Genomic DNA, 15,580 nt, shown 5'->3' with positions numbered 1-15,580 from the left:
TAGCCATTTCGCATAGCTGTAATAATAGCACGGCCCTGACTCAGAGGCCTGCTGGGTGAGGACTGTCGCACTGATGACAGAATGCCAATGGGACCCTAAAAGTACCAGAGATGCAGTGAGGATACCACAGAAAGTGACCTTCCTCCCCCACTTAAGATTGCTCCAGGAAGGGTTAGAGGTGTTTGCATGGCTGCAAACCATGCTGCTCCCCTCTTTTGCAAGTATCCAGAGCAAATGGTATCTAGAGCCAATTCACTGCCGCTTTATGCGATCCCTTGCCAGATCAACACAATGAGCATGTCGTACCTGCACGGCATACATTTTGCATGGGGACAAATGTCATGCAATGCAGAGATGATGAATAGATCCCCAAGTTTGTCAGACTCCCTCCAGCCTCCAAAATGCCACCATGCTTAGAGGACCATGGTGACGGGCATTATCTAAAAATCCACTCCGCAGACAGACTGATCGACCTTCTCTGGAACTTAAAGAAAATTAAATTCCTTTAGAAAAAGGGAAATGAGTTTCTCCTTTTGGCAAGATTTTTTTTTTCCCTGAAAGGTTTTGCTGCTTGAAAAGAAAATACTGTTCCCTAACTCAGGCTGTTCCTCTAGCAGAGCTCCAGTGATACAAAAAAATACCCCCAAACAAAGTTCATATTCTGTATCAGCCAAAGCCTCAAGCCTTCCTAGAATGGCTGGCTGGTGCTACAGAGCCATTCTCCCCAGCTGCCTCTGGTTTATGAACTGAGTGTGCTGCAAGTGAAAGCAGATAACAGGGAGACAAGATCTGTATGAAGACGTAATGTGATAAATTGCCTATAGGGTGAAAAATGCAGAGCTCAGCTGGACTGCCTCAGTACCCAGATGTAATCAGAAGTGCTACATGAATCCAAGGGATGGGGTGTGGGATGCTGCTCTGAGCAAACACATTATGTGATGGGCTTTGATTCAGTGCTGCCAGGATGTGGGACATCAGAATACCCTGGCTAGTTTAAAAAAGGCAAAGCACTTTCAATGATAAATGACCCATCCCTTCATTCTACAGGCAGTGCGCTTGGAGCTTCCAGCCTTCTATGTCCTTTCTGCTTCGTTTTGCAATTCCCTGTGCCTGTGAAGAAAACTAGTTCATTAGGTAACTTCTGAATGCTTTCTGACTGGGATTGAGAGGGCAGTGGGACACAGAAGGACAGTGCCAGTTCTGTACCCATTTGCCAATTCTTGGGAGTTAGGTCTGTGGAGTCCACATAGGGGTAACACAGCTCAGTGCACAAGGCACATGCTTAGGAGACAGGAAACCAGGCAATGACCATTACCTGCTGCAATTCTTACCACCCATCTGTGCATCAGAGTCATCATCACATAAATGAAGATCAAGATACTGGCCTTCATTTGTACCTGGCTTTTGAGAACTACAGATGAAAAGCTCAGTAGGAGAAGGAAGTGTGACCACATGGAGAACCCAGTGAAAAACCCAACTTACAGCTGGCCTAACATCCCACCCCCACTTCCTCCCTTCCATCCTATATTTCTTTTCTCTCTATATATCACCCACTAGTGCAATACCTAAGCCTATATATATATATATATATACACACACACACACACACACACACACACACACACACACACACACACACACATCCACATACACACACATATAGCTCACCTTTTTCTCTCTCTGTCACTCTTGCTCTCTGTCTTTCCTGCCTGGAACTTTGGGGGCTTGCATAAAATAAGGCTGGGATTTGGATTATTCCTACATTTTGTTCTGAACAGCTAAGGCACAAGACTGAAGGAGATTTCAGGAAACAAAGCCCAGCAGGGCTGTCTGTGCCCAGATGATGACCAAGTCATGTCACTTCATCACCTGCACTCCTCTCTAAGCAGAAGCTCCCTGCATGCCAAAAGGCTCACTGGCATATTGGAAGACACTTAGTGATTCAGGGCCTTAGTTCTGCTAAATAATCTTGTCACCATATTTGGGGTCTCATAACTTAAGGACCCAATTGTCTGTGACCTTTTAACAGAGGTGGGAAAGGGGAGGATCATCTATACCTAGCTACAGTGAGATGCTACCTCCTTTAATGCCACCTACTCTGAACTAGTCAAGAGTCCACGCCTATTTTGTACAGGTGTAAGTGAAGCCACTGGATGCAAACCAAGGAAAAATAAGACCCGGGGTCACAAGCAGCAGAGAAAGTAAGAACTACGCTTAGACTTGGGCACTGGCCCATCTCCCCTCAGAACAGAGAACTCCCCAAGAGCACACTCACATCAGTTAAGGCCGCATTGATGTAGTTGTTACTGTCCCCGTCCACAGAAATAAGGAAGGGAAGGCATCGGTCCGGAGGCAGGACGTCCATGCTGCGGTTCTTCTCCCGGTTGCGTGGCAGGAGGGCGATGCTGCACTCCTCCACATCCAGGTGGGGTGTGACTGAGTTCAGGGTCTGTGAGGCACAGGGTGCTCATGTTAATAGGTGCAACAGCCCATCTCTCTCCAAAGCAGAGTCTCCTCTATGAGGCTCCCTGCACCTTGAGGTCTCAGCAGATCTCCCCTCCTCATGCAGAACAAGCATTAAGTGGAGCCTTGAGGAAGGAAAGTGAGAAAAGGCCCCCTTATGGGAGCCTGGTAGCAGCTCACTCAGCCACCTCCGTGCTCCTGGCTTCCTACAGGTAGACACTAGTAGAGAGCATGGGGTAGGGATAATGAAGGGAAGGGGAATTTGGCGTTAGGAGCACAGGAGAAGCCCTGTGGTCTTTGTCTGCTTAATTGTTAGAAATCTGTTATCCAAGGAGAGCTTCAGAGTATTTCTGAGGCCTGCCAAGAGTAACTATGGCCCCCAGTCCTGGAAGCCTTGTTGGAGCTCACCTGGAACTCCTCCCGCAGCTGCGAGGAGTTGCTCTGTGGTTCTATCCTGACCATCTCCTTGTATGTTGGCTTGAATTCGCTGACCGGGATGCTGGTCTCCCCACACAGACAGGCTTCCAAGATGGCATCATGAATGAAGACATACTGCTCCTTCAGTGTGGGACAGGAAAGCAGATTTAGCTGTGGCAGGAGCTAAGGAAGGCCTATTCTCCCCCTTTCATTGCACACAAGAGGTCTCCCAGGCACTGGGCACCACAAGGACCCTCCTTTGTCACATATATTTGTACGGGGTAAACTTTCTCTCTACTGCCCAGAGCTGGATACTTGAAGAAGTGGTCTGCCACTCTAAAGTGGTAAGCCCTTTCTAAAGGACTAAGCTAGGTGCCCATGGCTCTCCACAGCTTCCAGGCACTGCCATGTTTGCTGAGGCCATTCCTGAGAGGGCACTGCAGGGCCATGGTAGCAGGACAGGGATTCTTGTTTCCCAGGGAACATTAATGGACATTACAGTGACAAACCAGTGATCTGTGAGGCTGGAAGGCTTGTAAGATTGGGTGTGAGGGTGTCACTCATAGCTAGGCTAAGGATAACTGGTCACCTAGGTTACAGATGCAGTCTGGTGAACTGCAAAAAAAGTATTTTAATTAACTTGGGGAGGGAATATCACTTCCTCTGTCACTGCCAGCAAAGTAGGAATGGCAGCAAGACCAAGGTAAGACTACAGCATTAAAGCCTCAAGCCAAGCTTCATGCCTGTCATGGGACACACAAGAGCAGAGGACTTGGAGGTGGGGAAGGAGTCTAGTGTGGGGTTCGGGTCCAGATACTAACATGATGAAAACCTTATTAATGGCTATGTAACATCTATGCTTCTAATTAATTAGAATTAACAATCAGCATTAGGACAATGATTTTAATTGGAGCAGTCTGTGGTCCCTCTTATGACTGCTCACTCAAACCCAGGTCTTAGGAGAATTCGGTGAGAGAAACGCACAAATCTCCTTTATGTACATCAAAAACCAGGCCTATTTTTTTCTCTGGCAGCACCTACAGTACCTCTGTGGAGAGGAGAGGCCAACAGACTGCACTGAATGCCAGGCCCAGGAGACCCATGGCTAAAAAGCAGAAGAACAAAACCTTTCCACCCCCACTCTCTCTCCTTACTTCAGTCTGTATCATGTTGATTCTCCGTGAGCACAGCGTCTTCACGCAGTTGTAAATGTCCACGACTCCCTCGCACTCAGCCATGTCCAGCATCACATCCAGGACAATGTAACAACCAGTCCTCCCAGTACCAGCACTGGGGGAAAGGCAGAGGAAATCAGAGAAAGAGAAAGAGAGAGAAAGGTGTAATTAACATTATGCAGGTATAAAATCAGTGAAGTTAAATGACAGTGTGTCTACACGCACATATGACACACAGACATATGCACTGTATTCTGCCCATGCCCAAACATGGAAATAGTCACATGAACCAGATCAAATGTTAGGTACAAGCAAGCCCCTCTAGGATGGCAGCTGAAAGGAATTTAGAGTCTACACAGTTTACCCAGACTCACAGACCCACTTTGGCCCTCTTTTTCCACCACAGAAAAACTTCTCCGTTTTGGAAGGGCTCTTGAACTGGGGTGTCTTGTTCAGATGGGGTGTGGGTTAAGAGCCTGGACTCCACGAAAACCCTCTAACTTTACAGTGAGATGCACACAACAAAATCACTACAGTGCCGTGAGTGCCCGGTGCCTTCTCACAACCCTCTACAAAGAGACAGAGAGGTTATTTCAATTGATACAACCAACTAGGTAAGACTCCTAGAGCATCTGAGAAAGAACCACAGGCCTCTCCCCAGGCACATATAGGTGAATGGAAAAACAATGAGGATACAATCATGTGAATCACTGAAGACGATCACACCTGAGCTCAGCTCTGAGTGCCAGTCACATGACTTAATTGTGACGTGTAGATGTAGTGTCAGAAGCATCCCAGCACTGACCGCCACACTTGTCCTTTCCATGCGACTCCAGCAGTCTGAGCAACGTCAGCCCTTGGCCATTCTGGGAACAGATCTGTTCCCCTTTTCTCTTTTCAGAGTCTTTTACAGTAAAATACTAATTTCTGGGGCTGAGGAATCACTCTCTGTGATTATCAGTGATTACAGACTACAGGAAATAATCACACTCGTTGTTACTGGTGAATGAATACTGATGAGGCAATTGACAAGGAGAAATCAAATAAAAAATCCCTCTCATTCATCATCTCCTCCTTGTTTGCCCAGCAGAGGATGAGCCATTAACCTGTCAAGGGAAGGCTTTGTCAACTATTCTGGGTGCCCCTTAGGTTTCTCCTGCATGGCAAGATGCCCAGAGTTCTCCTTTTTGTTCTTGCAAGTTAAGCAGCTATCAGCATGGTCAGTCCTTGAATGGGAGACTGCCAAGAAACCCCAAATGTATGCTAAAACAAATGGTGTGGGTGATACAGTCTGGGGAGCTCTTCCCCGGAAACAAAACTCCATTGGATCAAGGAAAGGAGGCAGTGCAGGGATAAGGTGCTGGACTGTGCTCCTGAAAGGGCCATCTTTGGGGGAGATGTACAACCCTGGTCCCAACTGTCTTCTGCTGTTAAAAAAAATGGCCCTTTTCATGAGAATGAGAGGATGAACCCTGGTGTCCTGGCCAGGTCCCAGCTTGGGCAATCATATTCTAATTTTCTAAATACCACCTGCACTCCTAGTCTGATATAAACTTCCTCTTCACATCCTGTCCTAAGCTGCTGAGCCACTTTACTGTGTATTTAGCAGCTGCCTTGCTCCGTCCCAGAGGTAGCTGCATTTTGAGGAAGGTTTACAGATCAAAGAAAGAATTTTTCATCTGCTGGCACTTGAACAGTTCTTATAAAATTATTTTTTGCTCTTAATCCTGTGGTTATGTATGACGGTCTGTCCACATGACTACAGCTGGGGATAGCATCCTCCTTAGTAAGTCTCAGTAGAGCAGGCGTGGACTGAATTGGCCAGACTGCTCTGCTGTCACATACTATGGGGTGTCCCACAGCGAGGTTAAAATGTGCTGGCCTGGGGGGCCATGTTGGAAACATGGCATGGGGGAGAGGGGGAGCTAACCCATTCCTGCCTATTCTGGACCTGTACTGAAGCTGAGGAGAGGGTGTGCAGCCTCTACATGTGCGAGAAGACCCTCAGTGAAGCATACTAAGCCATGAGTGCCTGAAATGCATAGTCTACTGGCTGCCTCCTATTTCAGAGAAAGCTGCTAGCCCTCTGAATCCCTGTTACCCATCAGCCTAGGTAATAACATTTTATAGTTCAATACATTCACACAGGCACATCCAACTCAGAGCCATAAACCAGAGGCTCCTTACCTGCCTCAGCCTTCCCTTTTTTTACAGAGCCAATTTATAGATTTCATATTCCCCTGTTAAATATTTTAGTCTAATTTCATGTTTCTTATGCTCCAGGCCATGGGACCCTGGGACAAGCCTCCACCTAGGCAGTCCCCCCTTCCCACATGGCCCGAGCACAAGCAGGTCCAAAGGAGTTCAGGGGGAAAGGGTGAGCTCCAGGCTTTGGCTCTACTCCAGAGTGGGATGGGATTTATACTGGCAGCCAGGGACCTATGTGAAATGCTCTGACATCTCCCAGCAAATGACTGTAATTGAAACAAGCCACACGAGAACCTAGAGCGTGTAGAGCAGGACTTTGATTACAATGGGGCCTGTGAGAGGATGGGGAGCTCTCTGCTCAGTCACTGTTGATCCCATTGAATTATCATACAGCTGGGAAGGAGGCACTATGAAACTAAAAAAAAAAAACTAAAAAAACCTAAAAAAAACTAAGGGACTGTGGCGTTGATACCTACACAGTCAAATGAGTCGCTAACTGGCTGGAGGGCCGCACCCAGAGAGTGGTGGTGGATGGATCATTTTCGACCTGGAGGGATGTGGGCAGTGGGGGACCCCACTGTCATCTGTCCTCAGACCCATGCTGTTCAACATCTTCATCAGTGACTTGGACGAGGGGGTAAAAAGCACCTTGTTCAAATTTGCTGATGACACTAAGATGTGGGGGGATGTGGGCATGCTAGAAGGAAGGAATAGACTGCAATTGGACCTAGACAAGTTACAGGGGTGGGCGATGAGAACAGGATGGGTTTCAACACTGACAAGTGCAAGGTGCTGCACCTGGGGAGGAAGAACCAGCACCAGACCTACAGGCTGGGGAACTCCCTTCTCATCAGTGCAGAGACAGAAAAGGTTCTTGGAGTCATTATTGATACCAAAATGAACATGGGCCAACAGTGTGGGGACGCGGTCAGGAAGGCAAACCACACCTTGTTGTGCATCCACAGATACATCTCGAGCAGGTCCAAGGAAGTTATCCTCTCCCTCTATGCGGCACTGGTCAGGCCGCAGTTGGAGTACTGCATCCAGTTCTGGGCGCTGCACTTCAGGAGGGATGTGGACAACTTGAAGCAGGTCCAGAGGAGGGCCACTCCCATGATCAGGGCCAGTAAGGCAGGCCCTATGAGGAGAGGCTAAGGGACCTGAACCTGTTTAGCCTCCACAAGAGAAGGCTGAGGGGGGATCTAGTGGCCTGTTACAAACTAGTCAGAGGGGACCAGCAGGCATTGGGGGAGTCCCTGTTCCCCCGAGCACTACCAGGAGTGACAAGAAATAACGGTCACAAGCTGGCAGAGGGTAGGTTCAGGCTAGACATCAGGAGGCGCTACTTCACAGTTGGGGTGGCTAGGACCTAGAACCAACTTCCAAGTGAAGTGGTGCTGGCTCCTCCCCTGGGGGTGTTTAAGAGGAGGCTAGATGAACACCTTGCTGGGGTCGTTTGACCCCAGTACTTTTTCCTGCCATGGCAGGGGGTCGGACTTGATGATCTGCTCAGGTCCCTTCCAACCCTACCAACTATGAAACTATGAGGGAAGGGCTGGGGGAAGGTTGTGCTGCAAAAAGCAGAGCAGTGTTGCACCTGCAATGAGCAGTAATTTCCTCTGAATGGGAACTGACCCCAGAGCTCAACTGCACAGGTGACGCTGAAAGCCCTTAGGGTGCTGAAGAGGTCCCTGATACCAGTTCCCCCAAGTGAACTCCAAGCTAGCACTGCTCGCAGACCTGCATTGCAAGACAGCTGGCAGAAGAAGAATCAGCCCAGGGGTACCCTGTGCACACCCTCATCTGCTGGATATGCCCCAACCTGTCAGACAGTCCAGTACAGCTGCTACCAGCTACTCCCCTCCACAGCTCCTGCAGTAAAATCCCCGGTGTCTTTGGGATGAAGAAATTTCCACAAGTCCCTACATTTGCCTCTTACCTGCAGTGGATGACAATTGGCCCTGCATCCGGAGGCGTGGAAGCCTTCACTCTTCGGATGAAGGCCAACAGCCCTGTGGCATGGTAAGGCACCCCATGCTCTGGCCACGAAGTGAAGTGGAACTGCTTCACCTCATGCCTTGCTGAATAACCCCTCTGCAAAGGAAGCACAAGGCAGAGTAAAGGTGATGGCCATTTCTCTGGTATGCAGGGGCCAAGACTTGGTGAGCGCACAGGGAGGGGAGGATGGAGACCCAGATTCCTGATGTCTGGAATCCAGAACAGCTAAGAGGAAACAGATGATTTCTACTTAATAAGAGACCAGACTCCTTCTTGCTGGTGTTCCAGGGCACCTGGAGAATTGTGTGTCAGTGCAGGTGCTGCCCTGGCACCACATGTGGCAATGTTTCCCCTTGAATCGGTGGCAGGGGGCACATGTCCAAACACAGGTTTCTGCTGCTCTGACCATGCAGTGAGCCAAGGCAGCTGCTGCCATCCTTCGAGGCAGTGAGACACAGCAGGTGCCAATTGGGACGGCTGCTCAAAAATCCTGCCCCCTCCTCCCTATCCTGTCTGGGTTCCTGTCCCTCTCCCCCTACCGTGCCAAAGCACCAGGCCTCCTTTGTGGCTGACAAGGACAAGCTGGTCTCCCTGAAACTGCATGGGGGAATGGCACTCTTCAACCACACATTCTCCGACACAGAACTGGAGCATCCCCAGAGCTCCCAGCTCCAGGCAACCAGCATCCTGGGGTCACTGTGTCACACCAAAGACATTCCTCCACCTGGCTGACTAGCAGCAGTGCCCCCTCAGCTCTACCCCACATGCCAGTCACTTGACACTGCTTAAGGGGGACCCTGGAAATACTCAGAATAGAAAATCCCCTCAGCAGTGTCATTCCAAGAGATCACTGCTGAAGTCATGTCACCAGGTAAGCTGCCTTTGCCAAGAGGTGACAGAGGCCAACAGCATGTTAGCAACCAGTAAAAAGACATGAAACCTATGCCATAGCAAAGGGCAATAGAGAAGTCATAGGACAGCATGCCCGTTACTCATTAAACATGTGTGCACATGCACTGTGGAGTGTGGAGAGTCCCCTGAGAACTCGCAGGGATGTGCACGCTGGCTTAGCAGGCCTGATTCCCCAAGACTTTGCACCTAAATAAATCATTTACTAAGTCAGAATTGTAACAACCTGCACTCATTTTATGCAAGTATAGGTGGAGAATCTTGCCACACTTGCTTGACACATGCCAAACACATCATGGCTTTAACGTGTCTACTGGTTCCTTTCTGTTCTCACAGTCCTCATAGGAAATCTCAAGGGAAATCTACCAAACATCTTTCAAAGGTGAGTTTGGGAACAAAAGTTTATAAGCTGGCTATACACTATGAACCAACCGCTGAGCACTGGTACTGACTTTATGGCATAACTGTAATCTATCTGATTCCTGAAATTCTTCCTGCGCACTACAGGTGCTATTGACCCTCCTCCCTTTCAATAGGACTTGATCTCCCAATAATCATCAAGCTTTTTTCTTCTGCTAATTGTTTGTCTGGTACCCCTGGATATTTCCCCTTTCCCAAATTTCACAGATCTACCCCCTGTTCTTAATCATCACTGTGCATGCGTCCCACTTCACACCTGATGAAGAATGCCTTGCATTTGAAAGCATATCTCACTTTATCCCAACAAGGCAGTTGGTCCAATAAAAGATATCGCCCAAAAAATCCTTGCCTCTTACATCATTCCTGGAGCATCCTGGCTTCAGCATCACTCCAGCACTACCAAAATATTGATCCCCTACAAATGTAAACATATTGGTGCTGAGCTGGGTGGCCACTGCTAAGCCTTTTGAACCTGCAATAATATGGTTGGATGTCCCCAGTACCTTACAGTCACCTACAATTCGAGCTGCTGTCCCATCGAGCGCAATGGGGTTAAAAATAAACAAGCAATGATAAGAAGCCCTTTTAGAGAGCCTACAGGACAGTAGTAAATCTGTAATGAATGGACTAGTTCCACAAGACCCTTGGGCACCTAGCTCATAACTAGGCAGTAATTTCATGTTCCTGTAGATTAGGGGGTAAATTACACTGGTTATGTCCCTGGCTACCGTACTCCACAGTAATTGCTATGTAACCTGCACCTCAGACTAGAGGATGGAGATCATCATTCATCCCCTCTGCAATTATATGGCGCTTCCTCTGAAATTAAATGATCAACACTGAGTACATAAATAAGAAGCGGTTCTGTGCTGTTCACCTACAGGATCCATTCTGCAAAGATCTGAAGACATGGATCCCCCGGGCCTAATTAGGGATCACAGAAGGCAAAGTGGGGAGCTCACGCTGAACAAACCTCTGCCTTCCTACAGGTAAGAATGATCAGACAGAGAAAGAGGCTTCCCAAAGAGAACCCTGTTTTTTGTATCATTTCAATAGGATGCTGGAGAACATGCCACAGGGAGTAATGCTGGCACAGCTAAAGATGGCTTGCAGGACACATAGCTCTGTATTAGGAGGTACCCCAAACATTTCATACGTACAGATCTGTTCTAAAGTACGCTAAAGTCAATGAGAGACTTTGGATCAGGCCCTTTGTAAAGCACTAAACAGCTATGAATTGCTGGGACCAGCCCCAGAATTGTGGGCCAAACCCTTTTCTCAAGAACATCATAGTGACTGGAGTGGTGCCGCTAAAATCAGTGCAGTTGCTCTGGAATGACATGGGTGCATGAAAGTACAGCCCATTTGGCTGACTCCAGCAGAGGCATAGATACACTCTGTATTACTATATGATGGACCCTGTCCATCTGCCTGGCACCTGGAACCTCTGCTATGCTTGTGGGTTTTGCTGTCTGGTAGCATCCCCTTCTCTGGGGAGCATGTCTTTGGCTGAGACCAGCCATGTTGTAACATAACCAAAACAGAACAAAGGGATTCATCCATCCTCAGGACAGCAAGCAGAGCTTCAGAAAGCAGACACTTACCCTTTCCAGGGTGAATGTTCGTACAGAATATTCTGCCAGCGTCTCTGACTTCACCAGGGTGATTTTGATGTCTCCGTACATCTCCGAGTCATCCGGCCAGTACTTGGAACACTTCACCTGCAACAAGCAGACAGACCACGCTCTACCTCTGCAAGAGAACATGTCCTGGCAGAGCCAAAGCCATGAGAGAGAGAAACAGAGCGCTCCTTACCCTTCCCACCTCCACCAGCTTGGTTATCATCACTATACTGGAACAGTGCTCCTGCCACACCATGCGCCAGAAATCATATACCATTTCCTGCTTGGGACCTGGCGGACATAGAGGAAAAGAACTGAGAAGCCCTTAGGAGTACAAAGATGGGTAAAAGCCCATTATTATAATTAAACTACAGACAACTTAAAGAGATCAGGGTCCCACTGTGGTAGGCAATGCATATACACAAAGGAACAGGTAGTCTCCACTCCACAGGCTTTCCCTTTCACTCTTTCTTACAGCAACTGTTAGGAGTTTGAAACCAGGATCTCTATCCTTGTTAAACTAGTTTTCCCTGCTGAGACTACTCTGCCTTGGTAATATAGGACTGCCTGGGAGCAATAGCTTAATCTGTGAAGTCTCGTGAGAGCCCTAAGGAGTGCACAGTGGTTTGTTGTGGAAGGGCTGCATGCATTGGCTTGTTCTGGCAAGGGTTCAGGTAGAATTGCATGCACTGCCTTGACATTGTAGGGTTGCTTGGGGGTGCTGGGCTTTGTGAATCTTTTTAAACAGGAGGGCTGATGCAAATAGGTGATATCTGTGAGCTGAGCACAGTCCTGGTGAGCCAGTAAAGTGAGGTGTTGGGACAAAAGGGTCAAAGAAGCCTGCCTTTTTCTCCCTGAAACAGCCCCTAAACAATGGGAATGGACCCATCGACCCAACCGTTCAAAAGAGGGCAGTCTGTTAGGGCTCCTCCTGGAGCACGGGAATCGACGGGCAACCTCGCATGTCTTGTGCATCAGCATCACTGCACATCTGCACTGACAACATGGCAGCAGGGCGCTTTCAAATAAAACATGTCCGATGAGCTTTAGTTCAAAGCGCCCCACCACCATTTTTTCCAACGCAGGGACATGCGGCAATGCTGATACACATGACACGCAAACACTTTTACTTAACGTGGCTCACTAATTAAAGTGCCTGGCACTGCAACAGAAACGCATGTAAAAATGCCCTTAGTGGCCATTTCAGTCAGATACAGTACTTTACTCTGCTCCAGCCCTGTTCCCAAATCTATTCCACACTTCTGATGTGCACCTCTCAGTTTGCAGAGGTCACTGGGACCTTGCAGGGAGAGTGGTGTCATGCAAGTGGATCACAAGTGAATATTACTCGTGATCACGCTTGAATTTCCATCTGAGCAAAACAACAGATTGCTTGGCTTGGCGCTACTGAGCTGGAATAATTTTCAGAAAGCTTCCTCCTTGCTCTGCACTGAACCAATTGATCCCTGCCCTGCCTTAACACATTCAAAACCAAATCCCATGGAGGACAAAACCTGTTAGCTAATTAGTCCCCACATTACTGGCTACCCAATCACTTTGGGGGAAATGGAGTAAAAGGCAAAGTGTGGATGCAGAAGATAATTTACCTTGAGTGGCTATGAAGTGGTTGGATCTGTGGTAACCCTGTAATGGAACAAGACTCCATTAAACCTCTAGGGAAGGATACATGGTCAAGAAACAGCTCATACACCATCATCCTCATTGGGGACTGCCATGAAGACCCTACACCCACTGATCAACCCAATGGCCAGCTCATAAAACCACTGGACTATGTGTTCAGGGTACAGAGGTAACTACTTCCCAGTACTCTGTGTTCCCCCACATAGAGCTCTCTCAGCGCTCTCCCGGCCACGGGAAAGACTGGAGCAGGTGACAGCCCACCCAGGCTCATGTCTTACCAAACACTACTCATTGAACACCAGTTTACATACCAAGTCCACTAGGTACATGGAGCGCACAAGCCCTTTGCTCTGAACTCTCCTGGGGTCTATCAACATGAGAGATAACATCCTGAGCTATCAGGATGTTAGTCTATAGGAGGTCTGAGCCCAATACAAGACTCTCTAAGGCTCCATATTGATGACATTTTGTAACTGTTTGTCCTTTTGGACCTTGAAGACTGGGACTTGTTGTGCCTAATAAAAGGCACTATTGACCTCTCTGAGCTCCCCCTCCCCTCAACATAACTTTCCTGTCAGCAAAAGCAATCCTACCCGAGAGCAGAAGCAACCTCAATTCCTGTCAAGATCAAAATAAAGCAAAGTCTGAATGCACGGCTGGAAGGACTGGGGATCTTTAGACACCTGAATGGGTTGACATTTGCCGTTTAGTTAGCTTGGGTAGATTTGGACCTTATAGATCAACCAAAGTAGATATAGATATATATCTGTATCTATCTATCTATATTTATATATAGATATATAGTACAAGCTTTCATCAGCTGAAACTCACAGCATCTGATAAAGTGAGTTTAAGCTCAAAAAGTCATATATACATTTTATATATAAAGGTAAAAGTCTATGAAAAGGTGAAAGTCTATCCTGCCTTCTACTTGACTTCAGACTAACATGGCTAATGATGTCTTTTTAGTTAGCCACACATGGTGACTCGTCTCCTGGTTGCTAGGGCATAGACGATAACAAGAGACCAGTCTTCCTTCTATGCTTGTGAGGGGGAATGAGAAAAGAGAGGACAGGGAAGTAGAAAGCAAGAGGACAGAGAGAAGGTGAGGAGGTAGGAAGAAACAAGGATGTGAAGGAGGGCACAGGACCGTGGAAAATAAGGTGCGGGGGTGGGGGAGGGACATGCAAAGAATGGGGAAAGATGGACAATCAGAGGAGAATAGGAATTTGTGGAGGAAAAGAGAGTGCAGGGAGTAAACAGGACCCCGAGAACAGGAGGGCTGGGGGAGTGGGACTCCACTGCAGAATGGAGCTAGGACCATGAGGGGGGCACCCAGCTACTTTGCCAGAGCAAATTCTGCCAACCAGCCCTGCTCCAAGTTCTAGTTTGCCATGTGATGCCCAAGCTCTCAGTTCCCTCCACACCACTCCATCCACAGCTACTGCTGTGTGCGTAGCATGGAAGTCATAGAGAAGCAGTAAAAGCAGTGGCATAGGCATTTGGAAGGCAGGTGTCAGGTCCAAAGGCCTCCTGCTCACACAAGCAGCACTGACAAACGTTTTTAAGACAGCAGGAAATGTCATGGTGAGAACCCTGTTAATAATATCCCAGTCCAAAGCAGTCATATGGCACTGAATAATGGCCCAACTCCCCTCATTCATCCAAGCCATTTACTGCAAACATTACTAACTCTTAATAGGAAAGTGTCAGCCTAAATAGCAGAGCAAATCTTAACAAGGCCAATAACAGGACAGGAAGGGTTCCAGCTGTAACTGCAGAACGTGCCATTTCAGCTGGGTTTGTTTTCGTGTGAGAGTGCTTTTTCCTGGAGGGAAGAAGCAGACTTGACCATACTGTAATGATGCTATTTCAGGAAATCGATAAGGAAATTAAAAGAAAAAGAAAACCCTTGACAGCAGCAAGATTGATTGCCAGGCTCACAAATATGATCTTGCTGCTTAGGCGGAAACAACTGCAATCTGGGTGATGCTGAGTTGAGCAGACTATGAGCCTGATGTGTAGCTGGGACTTTTTTTTGCTAGTCTGGTGTTGTGTGAAAGTCCGACCAGTGAAGGGGGAGGTAGTGCTTGCACAGAAATAACATCCTGGGGATTGCTCTTATTCTAGTATGGAGGGCTTTTATTTTATTTCATTTATTTACTTATTTGCTTTACCTTAAACCCCCTCTGGAGGGACATCATTTAGATCAAAAAAGAGCTTGTGACAGAATGATGTGTGCCTCTCCTGTATCCATTTAAATTGACAGCCTAGGCCAATGGTTCTCCACTGAGATGGCACAAGACCCCCTCCGGGCTGCTGAAATGTTGGCACTGCTGCCTGTGGCAGCCAGGTAGAGCTGCCCTGCACACAGGGTTTTCAGATGCATGCTCCTGCTTCATTAGGGCTCTTTGATCACCCTAAAGCAAATGGAGCTGGCTCAGCTTATGAACCTTCCCCATCCATCCCACACCCCACACTCATCCCAGAAACAGCACATAGGACAGCTCCAGCAGCCGTAAGGTGCCGTTCTACCTGGAGGCAGCAGCACCTGGTTGAGAAGCAATAAAGTAAGTTGAGGTAGCATCATCAGTGGTTCTCAACTGGGGATGCTACCACATTCAGAAAAGTGGTGGAGGGGTGCTGTGACTGAAAAGATTGACAACCACTGGCCTGGGTTGTACTAAACACGCTTGTCCTGATAGAAAATTCTTTAGTGTAAACACC

The 15,580-nt window shown here is 47.9% G+C and overlaps 1 protein-coding gene across 4 annotated transcripts in view; it reads right to left on the bottom strand.

Annotated features, from left to right (window-relative positions):
* The window catches only part of PTPRU (protein tyrosine phosphatase receptor type U), a 312,312-nt gene that overhangs the window by 38,200 nt on the left and 258,532 nt on the right, over positions 1–15,580 (bottom strand). For all 4 annotated transcript variants that reach the window (XM_059729643.1, XM_059729641.1, XM_059729642.1 and 1 more), the window contains 7 exons: positions 12,820–12,856; positions 11,406–11,503; positions 11,195–11,311; positions 8,203–8,357; positions 4,035–4,170; positions 2,872–3,021; positions 2,276–2,449 (listed from right to left, as the gene is read on the bottom strand). In XM_059729643.1, coding sequence (XP_059585626.1) covers positions 2,276–2,449; positions 2,872–3,021; positions 4,035–4,170; positions 8,203–8,357; positions 11,195–11,311; positions 11,406–11,503; positions 12,820–12,856 — 867 coding nt within the window. The remainder of the gene's footprint in view (positions 1–2,275; positions 2,450–2,871; positions 3,022–4,034; positions 4,171–8,202; positions 8,358–11,194; positions 11,312–11,405; positions 11,504–12,819; positions 12,857–15,580) is intronic.

Source organism: Alligator mississippiensis, chromosome 6 (genome assembly GCF_030867095.1).
Source record: "Alligator mississippiensis isolate rAllMis1 chromosome 6, rAllMis1, whole genome shotgun sequence".
Taxonomy (NCBI): Eukaryota; Metazoa; Chordata; order Crocodylia; family Alligatoridae; genus Alligator; species Alligator mississippiensis.
The sequence above is the reverse complement of the archived record's forward strand: the minus strand, read 5'-3'. Positions and strand labels throughout refer to the sequence as shown.